Source organism: Macaca thibetana, chromosome 6, assembly GCF_024542745.1.
Source record: "Macaca thibetana thibetana isolate TM-01 chromosome 6, ASM2454274v1, whole genome shotgun sequence".
Classification (NCBI taxonomy): Eukaryota; Metazoa; Chordata; class Mammalia; order Primates; family Cercopithecidae; genus Macaca; species Macaca thibetana.
The window spans coordinates 129,261,160-129,273,975 of NC_065583.1; the positions used below are offsets into that span (position 1 = coordinate 129,261,160).

Consider the following 12,816-nt stretch of genomic DNA (forward strand, 5'->3'; position numbering starts at 1 on the left):
CTCTGAGTGGAGTGACAGAGAGTGCAAAAGCAGTGACTAAAATTTTAGGACTTTTGGAGAATAAAGGTTAAAGAGGATTTATGTCATCTAAAAAACAATCAGGCCTAAAGAAACAAAAAAAAAAAAAAAAAAAAAACATGGGAGAGTCTAAGTTTGGAAAGCAAGATCTAACAAATGTAAATGTAATAAAATAGAATGGGCATAGAATTCTATAGAAACCTGAGTTTTATCTAACCTGTTTAATCACCAATGGGTTATAACTTACACTCTTTATGTCACTGAGACTTACTACAGACTGTAATATGTCAGATGGGCTCAATAATGATCAGTGATTCAGTTAATTGGTTAATATCTCATAAGAAATTATATATTACTTCTTATATATTACTCTTGAATTTACAGCAAAACATTGCAATGTAAATACAAGTAAGATATAGAAAAAAATGAGTGGGACCAACTTAGGTAAAATATCTGTTTCACAGAATCAAGAGGTAGTTCTTCCTGTGTCTACCTCTCTTCCTTTCAACGTGAAAAGTTTCTTTAATTTTCATTTCCTGATCTGATTTCCTATGTCACTTATCTTACTATTTAAGAAAGTTTTCTGATATTCTTAGGTATCAGTCTGCATCACAGCAACAATAAACCATCTGATAATCATCCATATTTATTTAGAAAATGTTTTCTCTCTTGCTTATATAAAAGCATGGCCATTTGCAGAAAAATACAGCAATATTCATTGTTGCAGATATAAAGTCAAAATTTCGAGGAGACACCAAGAATACTAATAGTAACTATAATATTTCCACTACTTACTATAGAAATGAATTGCCCACAATTAAACCACAAACAGTGAACTCCCAACAACGTGTGTGGTACATTTCCAGAACATAAATGTGGTCAATTCAAGTCCATAAGTCAAGAGTAAGAACCCCTGCCTGGTGCCATTCTATCAGTATTAGAATCCTATTTCTATTACTTACTAGCACACTTACACTGAATAAATTACTATTTTCCTCACCATAAAGTGGGGATAGTAATAATATATACCCAGAGAGTTATTAAGAGGATTATACTTGAAAATCCACATAAATAACTTTAAACATTCGGATTACATAAAAAACATGCAAAAAGCATTTACTTTTGATAACATTACTATTACCTTTTGTGGTAGAAATGGCAATGCTATAGAGCAAGCAATAGATCAATATCAACAGGTGAGCACTGACAACGTGAAAACATAGCCATCTAAGTGGGGCAGGTTGAGATGACCAGAGAATTCTCCCTATTCTCATCAAAAGGACACATTTCCCTGTGTCAAATGGAAATGGCAAAATTGCAGTTATTTAATAATTAAATGATGATTTCGTTGATTTTGGTTTCAGAATAACATTATATCTCTGAGAGTAAAGTTGACTGGCAAAAAAATAGCACATGGATTGTTTCCCTTAAGCAAAAAAATAAAATATCTGACAGATGATTGTGTTATTAAATGGCTACAAGAGATGTTTTTTTAAAAGTATAAATCTTGAAATACAAAAAAAGTTCTAATAGAATTATTGCTTTCCAAGTTTTGTGTTTTATCTTTTCAAACACATATTCTAAACAGCAAGACAGGTTTCTTTTAAAAAGTGTAACAGAATCTAGCATGGTGCCTTCTACTTATCAAATATTAAGTTAAATGTTTGTGATGCAGTTTTAAAGTCAGATAGAATTAGGTTCAAAGCCAAGTTTCTACCTATATTTTCTGGGTGGTGTTGAACAAACTGCTTAACCTCTATAAATCTTAGTCTCCCTATTTGCAGCATGAAAGCAAAAGTACCTAAACCACAAGAGGTGTGTGATGATCAAATTAAAAAAAAAAAAGCCAAATATCTACCCACAGTGCCTGGCACACAACCCTCAATAACCTCCTTTTCTCTGTTAACTATGATAGCTATTAGCTCAATCATTATTTTCATATTTATCTACATTTCATTATTTCTTAACTCAAAAGCTGGACCTTGAATACTATGCAGATATGGTACAATGTACTTGCTTGTTAAAAGCTTTGAAATAAGGAATGATATCAGCAAAAAAGGCTGAGTGAGGAACCCAAACTTGCACCTCTCTATAAAATCTTTAAAAGAAACTGGCAAAAATGGCCTGAGTCAACTCTTATGATATTCTGGAAATTAATTTAAAAACTTGCAGCAACCCAAGGATCAACAGCTGAATCTTGGTAAGAACCACAAAACTTGTGACATTTAATCTTTTTTTTCTGTTTTGGGGAAAACAAAAAGTGCAGCTCGTTGCCAGCGCTTATTTAATTCTACATAAACAGACTCTTTGAGGCTGAAGCAAATCTGATTTTCAATCAATGTGAAAACAAAATATAAAAACTGTTCTCAGAGCTATTTCTAAACAGAACTAACATCAGAATAGTCTGAATCATTAGAATCGTCTATTTCTGAAAAATCAGATTCATCAAATGAATCTTCAGCCAACACTATTCCAGAACAATGTTAACATTACACATACAAATGCTATGTTTTCTAGGATTTGACATTTTCAGTGATCAAGAATTACTACTATATTTTGTAAATGGAAATACCACTACTAAAACCAAAATGCTGTAAGTAGAATGATGTATTTTGTTTCCAAAGTAGATATACTAGAGCCATGCAGAAATAATAATAAAAGTGACAGATTTCATGGCAAAGTTATCTCCGGATAAACACTATTGCCACAAGTGCTGCTGGCAAGTATTGTTGGGGCAAATGGGAAAAGGGTTAAATTTACCCTAATCCAAGCTTCCATTCGCGAGCTCAGTGGTAGCCTTAAAAACAATAGCCTGTATTTGCAATAATAGAGGGAGCAGAATGGAACTGATTCACAAAGAGATATCTGATAGTTCTCTGGAAGACACGCTGAAAATACTTGTCTTTATTTCTGCCTGACTTGGAACTCAACCAGTACTAAAACACTACCTGGAGTGGGGATTAAAAACATTTCCAGTAAGTGTTTTAGTTGTGTGAGGCAACAGATAATAACTGAGGCAAACAACAGAATAACCAAAAAGCTTAGAAGAAAGGATTGGGAAAAGAGATGTCCATAAGGACTATGAAAAACTCACACATATTCCTGGAAATCCAGAAGACCATATGCTTGCCCATGTCTGTGTGCATGCTCAAGAAAGACTTTAGAAGGCCTTAAATCTCACCTCTGGCTGATCTTAACACTCTGGACAAGCAGGAATGAAGGCTAAGGCCTGCCAAAACAGTTTGGCTGATCTAAATCCCAGAGTTCCAGCATTATTATACTTCAAATGTCCAGTTTTCAATTAAAAAAAAAAGAGGCATGCAAGGAAATAAGAAAGTAAGACCTATTTACAGGGTAAAAAGAAACCAATAGGAAGGATCCCAAGGAAAGCATAGATGTTAAATTTACTAGACAAAAACTTTAAATTGGCTATACTTAAAACATTCAAGAGCTAAAGAATACCATATCAAAATAAATGAAGAAAAGACAATGTCAACAGAGAGTATCAATATATAGAATTTATAAAAATAAAACAAACTCTGGAGTTGAAAAATACAATTACTGAAATAAAAAAATCATATTTGAGCAGGCAGAAAAAAGAATCAGTGAACTTGAAGATAGGTCCATTGAGATTAACTAGTCTAAGGAAGAGCAATAATAATAATATGAAAAAAAATATCAAGTGTAAGACATATATGGGGCACCATCAAGCATACAAACATATAGATAATGGAAATTCCAGAAGGAAAGAGGAAAGAAAAATTACAAGAGGAATATTTGAATAAATATGGCTTAAAACATCTCAAATTCATTAGAAAAAATTAATCTACACTTCCAAGAAATCCAATTAACTCCAAATAGGATAAATTTAAAGAGGCACTTAGACACATCAAAATCCAGATGCCAAAAACCAAAGACAAAGAAGAAATCTCAAAATCAGCGAGAGAAGCAATCTATCACATAATAAGGAATCCTCAATAAGAAAACAGGTCATTTTTCCTGGGAAACCACAAATACCCAAAGGCAGCAGGATGACATACTCAAAATGCTGAAAACAGCACAAATCCTCCTCCACAAAAATTTTCAACCACAAATTCTATATCCAGCACAACTATCCTTCAAACAGCAAAGGAGAAGGTAAAACACTCCCAGGTAAAAACCAACAGAGTTCATCATTTGCAGAGATTTCCCACAGGAAATAATGAAGGGAGTTCTTCAGATTAAAATGATAAGGACACTTCAGATTAAAATGAAAAGTAACCATATATACAGGTAAATACAAAGGACTGCACACAAATATATATATATATTTTAATTTTAAACATAGATATAATATATTTTTTAAAATTTAAACATAGATATAATACAAATATAGATATAATACATAATACAATAGCACATTGATAAATTTGACTTTGATTTTTTTTTCCTGATTTTTTCTGGTTTGGAAAACAACTGCATAAAGCAATAATCATAAATTTATGTTGATGAGCACATAATATAAAGATATAACTTACATATTTATATATAACAGCATTTATATGTACTTCCACTCTGGGAGTGGAGTTGAAACTTTGTAGGAGCAAAGTTTTTATGTATTATTAAGGCTGGTTACAGAGGCTCATGCCTATAATCTCAGTACTTTGGGCCAGGACTTCCAGACTAGCCTGCTCAACATAGCGAAACCCCATCTCTACAAAAAACTTTATAAAGATTAGCCAGGCATAGTGGCTTGTGCCTCCAGTCCTGGTTACTTGTGAGGATGAGGCAAGCAGGAAGATCACTTAAGCCCAGAAGTTGGAGGCTTCAGTGAGCTATGATCAGCACTACTGCACTCTGATCTAGAGGACAGAGCAAGATCTGTCTCTTACTAAAAAAAAAATCAAGTTGGTATTAATCCAAACTAGATTTTTAGAAATTAGGATGTTAACTGTAATCCCTAGAGCAATCACTAAGAAAAACTGAAAAGCTACAACATGGGATTAAAATGGTACACTAGAAAATACTTATTAAACACACAAAAGAAGGCAATAAGGGAGAAACAGAGCAATAAAATGATATAATACAAATACAAAATGAATAGCAAAATAGTAGAAGTCTTTCCTTATTAGTAATTATGTTTAAGTAAAAAGTTTAGCAAGGATTTAAAAACAAGATCAACAATTTGCTATCAACAAGAGATTCACGTTAGTTTTAAACACATTAATAGGATAAAAACATAAGCATGAAAAGAGGTATTCCATGCATATAATAACCAATAGAGAGTTGCAGTGGTTACACTAATCAGACAAAATAGACTTGAAGACAAAAATTGCTAATAGAGACAAAGAAGGACATGAAAAAAGAGTCAAAACATCAAGAAGATAAAACACTTACAAACATATATGCATCTAGCAATAGATTTCCCAAAACACATGAATCAAATATTGAAAGAACTGAAGGTAAAAACAATTCAACAATAATAGTCAGAGCCTTCAATATCCCCACTTTCATAATGGTAATAAAGAATAAATGAATTTGAAAGAGAAAATAGAGAAACTCAATGAAACGAAGAATCTGTTCTTTGAAATGTTAACTAAAATCTACAAGCCTGTAGCAGGACCAACAGAGATATGATACAAATGTTCAACATTAGGAATGAAACAAAGAGTATCACTAAAACTCTGCAGACATCAAAAGAACAACAAGAGAATACTAATAAATTACTCACATACATTTGACATCTGAGACAAAATGGACCAATTCCTCTAAAAGCAAAAAATATCACATTTCACCCAAAATAAAATAGATAATTTGAGGCTGGGCACAGTGGCTGACACCTGCAATCCCATCATTTTGGGAGGCTGACGCGGGCAGATCACCTGAGGTCAGGAGTTTGAGACCAGACTGACCAACATGGAGAAACCCCGTCTCTAATAAAAATACAAAATTAGCTGGGCGTGGTGGTGCCTGCCTGTAATTCCAGCTACTCGGAGGTTGAGGCAGGAGAATCGCTTGAACCCGGGAGGCAGAGGCTGGTGAGCCGAGATCACACCAGGGCAACAAAGGCAAAACTCCGTCTCAAAAAAAAAGATAATTTGAATAGCCCTATAACTAATAAAGAAATTGAATTCATAAATTAAAAATTTTTCACCAGGTTTGATGGCTCACACCTGTAATCCTAACACTTTGAGAGGGTAAAGGCAGGAGGATTCCTTGAGCCCAAGAGTTCAAGACCAGCCTGGGCAACATGGTGAGACCCCATCTCTACAAAACATTTTAAAAATTAGCTGGGCATGGTGGCATGTACCTGTAGTCCCAGCTGCTCAGGAGGCTGAGGTGGGAGCATCACTGAAGCCCAGAAGGTTGAGGTTGCAGTGAGCCATGTTTGCACCACTGCACTTCAACGTGAGTGACAAAGTAAGACCCCGTCTCAAAAAAAAAAAAAAAAAAAAAAATCTAAAACAGCAATCTCCAGGCCCAGATAGTTGTTATCGCATATTAAAAAATCAGTGTAATACATCATATTAATAAAATAAAAGAAAAACATAGTAATATCAAGAGACACAGGAAAACAAAAACAGACAAAAATGCTTTCATTATTATAAAACCACCTAACAACTAGGACTAGAAGGGGATTTTTCTCAACCTGGTAAGTGGTATCTATGAAAAATCCCCAACTAACAGTGAAAGGCTGAACATTTTCCCCCTAAATCACAAGATAAAAATTTCTTTTCTCACTTCTAATCAGTCTTGTATTGAAGGTTCTAGTCAAGCACATTAGGTAAGGAAAAGTAATAAAAGGCATCCTGATTAAAAAGGAAAAAGTGAAACTCTATTTGCAAGAGACATAATTTTATATAGAGAAACAAAGAATCCAAAAATAACTTAATAGAACTAATAAATAAGTTCAGCAATGTTGCAGGAGAAAAGATTAACATGCAAAAATAACTTCTATTTCTATATAATAGCAAATAACGTTCTGAAAATGGAATAAAACAACTTAATTTACAGTAACTTCAAAAATAGTAAAATGCTTAAAAATATACTTATCCAAGATAATGTAAGACTTGAATACTGAAAACTACAAAATAGCATTGAAATAAAATTTTAAAAGCCTAAATAAATAAAACAATCTGGTGAACACAAATTGGAAAGGTTAATATTGTTAAGATGATGTCTTGGTCTATTCCGGCTGCTGTAATTGAATACCATAGGCTGAGTGGCTTATAACAACAAATATTTATTACTCATAGTTTTGAAGGCTGGGAAGATAAAGATGTCAGGAGATTCAGTGCCTGATGAGGGCCCATCTGCTGATTCATAGACCAGAGTGACAGTAAGGCCACAAATTAATCTTCTTGCTGTGTCCTTTCATGGTAGAGGAGTGAGAGAGCTCTCTGTGCTCTATTATAAAGGCATTATTCCTGTTCATGAGGGCACCACCCTCATGACCTAATCGCCTTCCAAACAACCCATCTCCTAACACCATCACATGGGAGTTAGGATTTCAATATATGAATTTTGGGGGGAACACATTCAGTCTACAGCCAATGGCAATAGTCTTCAAACTGATTTACAATTCCAGTGCAACCCTATCAAAATTCCAACTGCCTTTTTGCAGAAATGGATAAATGAACCATAGACAGAGAAATGCAAGAGACCCCAAACAGTCAACGTAATCTTATAAAACAAAAACAAAGAGGATTTGTGCCTCCTGACTTCAAACTTACTATAAAGCAACATTAATCAAGACAATGTGGTACTGGCCTAAGGACAGACATACAGATCAGTGGAAAAAGACTTGAGGGTCCAGAAATAAACCAAAACATCTATAGTCAAATAATTTTCAACAAGGGTGCCAAGATCATTCAGTAGAGAAAAAATAGTCTTTTCAAAGAACGGTCCTGAGACAACTGGGTATCTACATGCAAAAGAATGACTTTGGACCCCAACTTAACACCATATACAAAAATTAACTCAAAAAGTATTGTGACTTAAATATAAGACATAAATCATGAAATTCTTAGAGGGAAACATAAGTGCACTGTGTGATTCTGAATTAAGCAATTCATTTTTAGATGCAACATCAAAAACACAAGTAACAAAAGAAAAAATTGATAAACAAGACTTCATAAAAATTAAAAACTTGTGTGTGTCAAAGATTACTATTAAAAAATGAAATGACAAACCACAAAATAGGAGAAAATAATTGCAAATCATATATGTGGTAAGGATAAAATATTCAGAATACATGAAGAACTCTAACAACTCATAAGAATACAAATAATCCAATTTAAAAATATGAAAAGGGTTTAAATAGGCATTTCTCAAAAGATACACAAATGGCCAATAAGCACATGAAAAGAGGCTCAAAATCTTTTTAGCAGAAAATCAAAATATTTTAGCATCTTTTAGTTTGTCATTAGGGAAGTGCATAAGAAAACCACAATAAGAAACCACTTCACACATACTAGCATGGCTGTAATTTAAAAAATAATAATAAATAGAGAATAATACATGGGGAAGATATATAGAGACTGTAACTATCATACATTGCCAATGGAAATGTAAAATTATGCAGCAACTGTTAAAACAGGTTTGGTGGTTCCTCAGAAAGTTAAACAGAGTTAACATATGTTCTAGCAGTTCCATCAACTGATGAATGGATAAACAAATGTGGTACATCCATAAAATGTATATTATTCTGCCATAAAAAGAAATAAAAGTACTGACACACGCTATATAGATGAGCCGTGAAAACATTATAAGTGAAAGAAGTCAGAAACAAAAGGCCACATATTATACAATTCCATTCATATCAAATATCCAGAATGGCCAAATCCATAGAAACAGAAAACAGGTTCATAATTGCCAGGGGATGATAGGAGGCGGAAATTGGGAGTGACTGCTAACAGGATATTTCTTTTGGGGGTAATGGAAATTCCATTTTCTGGAATTAAATAGTGGTAATGGTTATATAATATTGTGAATATATGAAAAAACACTGAATTGTGTACTTTAAGTAGTGATTTATGTGTTAAATTTTTGCAATAAAAATTGCAAAAAAAATCATTTTAAAATTGAATAGTTCTCCCCAAAATGCATGTATACACCGATTCTTATTTTCATACTCCCATGATAATGTCCCAAATGTGTCAGGATGTTAGCATTTTTGGAAATCTTTATTCTGATCCTCTCTCTACTACTGTGTACCTCTTTTAACATGTATAGGACCAAGACTCTCCTCTCTTATATTCAGCATCTTAAATTGTGGAGTTTTGAAGGGACACTGCCTAAGCATCCTTGTCATATAACCTTGTAAACACTGGTTCTTCAAAATTCCACAATTTATGATGCTTAATGCTGATATAGGTATAGATGGATAAATAGCTGTTAGATAAACATATGTAAAAAATATAGTAAGAAACATTTTCCTAATATCAAACTAACTGCTCTTTCACAGGCTACTTTAGAAGTAATACTAATTCATTTTGTCAAAATTATATGTAAATAATTTGCTCAATAAAGAGTATTTGCTTTAAATTGCATTTATTTACTTATTTTTATATTTCGAACCTTTTCTGTATTTCTGTATTCTAAACCAACACTAACATTCTATCAGCAAGAACTTACCCTAAGCATAGGGCCATTTTGAAACACATGTGGCTCATCACATACCACACAGTATTCATTTAATACAGGGATCCGCTGTTCAGCAAACTCAATTGTCTGAATAAAACAGTAAGGAAAAATAATTAAGACAAGTTCATAAATGATTTTAAAACCCAGTAGGAATTAAAATATTTCTACAGTGGATAGAGTTTTGGCTCATACCTGCACGAGGAAGCCGCGGTCTCGTACTGGAATGCATTTTGCACCATTTGGCTATAAAAAGCAAAGTAAGAAAACAATAATAATTTCTTTAATTTAAAAATGTATAAATTACAGTCTTTTACTCTTTGCAATAGTGAATACAAAAGTGATCTAAGAGCACATGAAAAATGAATTGAGTCACTGATGATGACATCAAAATTAAAAACCTTTTTGTTCACTCTATAATAAATACCCTTTTCTACCATTACTAATGCAATTTTTGCCTACAGTAAATGAATAGCATTCTTAGTTGCTGATCTTCTAGCAAAAATGACTGGCATCTTTACATGATCACAAAAACTCATTTCTTCTGTTACTAATCAGCAAATGCTCATACTCTTCATTAGGGAACATCAGTCTTATTTTACAATTAGATACAATTATTCCTCCAAAGAAATATTAGACAGCTACTGAAAGTGTCATAACAGAAAACTATGTATTATGCTTAGCCATATTGGAAGTCATTAAGGCATTTTCTTTTACAGAATGTCTGAAATGATCTTTCTTGGATGAAGCTGACATGGGAAACATTCCACTGTGTAACTGTTCTACATTATTTGCTCTATGTCCTTAAAACTTATCTTTGAGTAGGAATGGGCTTCTAGGATGCTCATGTGAAACTGACAACATATTCAACTTTTCATAAAATAAATATACAGTATAGTTTACAATTTAATTTTGGAAATAAACCTATATAAGAATAACCTTACTTTCCTAAAAGCCTTTATTTTTTTCAATTTCATCTCTTGCTGAGTGTGTATACACATTAATGGTTAAACACATAGCCCCAACATACACACATATATATTTAGCAAAAGGAAACAAAACTTTTCATCAACTGTTTTGAATATGTTAATAATATACATAAGACAGGTCTATGAATTTATCATTAGCATTAAATTGGCTATCATGCCAATTATGCTAGTGATAAATTTTGTGTAAGCATTATTCTTGATAAATACCATCAAAAGGACTTAAATTATTAAAGTAATCTCCTGGTCCCATGTCCCCCCAAAACAGCTCCAGCATAAAGTGACTTCAGTATAAAAGGGACACTAAAAACAACTTTAAGTGAAGCTCTGGGATAAAGCGATAAATGCTGCCCCTCTCCACAGGTAACAACATGCATGGGCAAAGTTCTCTTATATGTAATTGAAAGGGAATTACTCTTAATTTAACCACAAGAAAAATGTGGTCCTCCACCACTCATGTGAGAAGATCAGAGATTAGATACACATACTCAATGAAACATTAAAATTATATGCTTGTTTAATAAGTAAGGGCTTTGTGAATCCAATGCATTTCCTTCTGTTTTCAGTAGCATTTGTTACTATGACAAGAATTTGAACTGGACTTCAAATGGGTAGCTACATTTATTTTTTTTCAGAACCAAAGGTGACATTTCAGTGCCAGTTGCAAATGTATGGTATGCAAAACAATATCCAAAAAGATATTTAAAAATGGTAAATTAAAACAAAGTTTTGCTTCTTTTTCCACCAGATCTTATAAGAAAAAAAAAAAAATTCGACTGCACCTTAGCTAACATTTAAGAACTCAAGATGAAAATATTTACGCACAGCAGGCTGAGAAGATGAAGAAGAAGACGGTGTTAGGATACCAATAAGCCCTGAGGTAAGAGAGAGCCTCCTGCCCTCTGCGTTGGGTTCCTTGAAAAGCTCAGTTTTAGATGACTTGGGGGCACTGGAGTAGGACTTGCTGAGCAACTTGTGATTTTTCAGTCCATACAATTCTTCCATTCTGAGATTACTAGAGTAAGACCTGCTTAACAGTTTGTGGGGCTTCAAGTTTGTGTTGTGCTCACATCGCGGATCTCCAGAACAAGATCGAGTCAATAGTTTATGCGACTTTAGAGTGAGGCATTCCTCTGACTTAACAGCTGCAGGGCAGGGACGGTTCAAAAGTTTGTGCGATTTAATTGTTGTCATAGCCTGCTCGGCCCTGGGATCGCTGGACAGGGAGCGGCCAAAGGTCCTGTGTGACTTTGTGGAGCACACATCATCAGTCTTGACTGTGCTGGAACAAGTCCTCCGCAGCAGCTTATGCGTTTTAGAGATTCCGTCCTGCTCAGATTTCAGTTTTGATTTGCTTTTACCACAACCAGGCGGAGGATAACTTGGCGACCTTCAAAATTGAACAACAATTAATACAGGGCAAATCACAGGTATGGCAGACCATGAAGAAAGCTTGTCATTCTCAAACTCAACTTGACTGTGCTACAAATATTCTACCACCTCATTTTAATATAGCCTACCCAGTCAAAACTGAAATCAAAGGTATGTGCAGAATGATCACAGGACTTGAATCCCATTTTTCCTGAAAAGCAAAAAAAAAGGTTCTAAGATTTTGTTTCCCTCCTATCTATCCCAAAGCCCTATAATGAAACTAATTTTGGTAGGAAAAACTCTAGGTGATTAAAAAGCAAAGAATGTAATTTTAGCAAACGTAACCAATGTTAAATAAATATTAATAAAAACTCTAAACAGGGAAATGAATATGTTTTTGATGGAATGCATCTAACTCAGTCTTTTCTTAGAGGTTATAAAGAAAATAAACAGATGCCAATACTATAGAAAGAATGCTGTAAGTATGAACTGCATCACACACACAGCATTTAGTAAGACAATGACGAAGTTGCCTGTTACCAACCTGCGCAAAGTAGAAAATAAATGCAGGGGAGACTTCACTTTCTTCTCTGACAACTTTTTATTGTGCAGGCAATTGGATTTTTCTTTGCTCTGTTTCCACTGCTGTGTAACAAATGTCTGCATGATTCTGTCAATCCAAAGGTAATTCTGTTATCACCACTCCAGGGCAATTTCAATTAATGTTACTGTATTTATTATGTAGAAAATGCATTTATCAAATAAAAGCAAGCACACGGAAATCAGTGAGATGCTAATTTAGAATCATACAAGATTTTTC

General features: G+C 33.7%; 1 protein-coding gene across 3 annotated transcripts in view; it reads right to left on the reverse strand.

The window, feature by feature from the left end:
• PARP8 (poly(ADP-ribose) polymerase family member 8) overlaps positions 1 to 12,816 on the reverse strand; it is a 189,599-nt gene that overhangs the window by 38,959 nt on the left and 137,824 nt on the right. For all 3 annotated transcript variants that reach the window (XM_050794091.1, XM_050794092.1, XM_050794093.1), the window contains 4 exons: positions 12,541 to 12,666; positions 11,451 to 12,015; positions 9,835 to 9,885; positions 9,634 to 9,729 (listed from right to left, as the gene is read on the reverse strand). In XM_050794091.1, the coding sequence (XP_050650048.1) occupies positions 9,634 to 9,729; positions 9,835 to 9,885; positions 11,451 to 12,015; positions 12,541 to 12,666 (838 nt within the window). The remainder of the gene's footprint in view (positions 1 to 9,633; positions 9,730 to 9,834; positions 9,886 to 11,450; positions 12,016 to 12,540; positions 12,667 to 12,816) is intronic.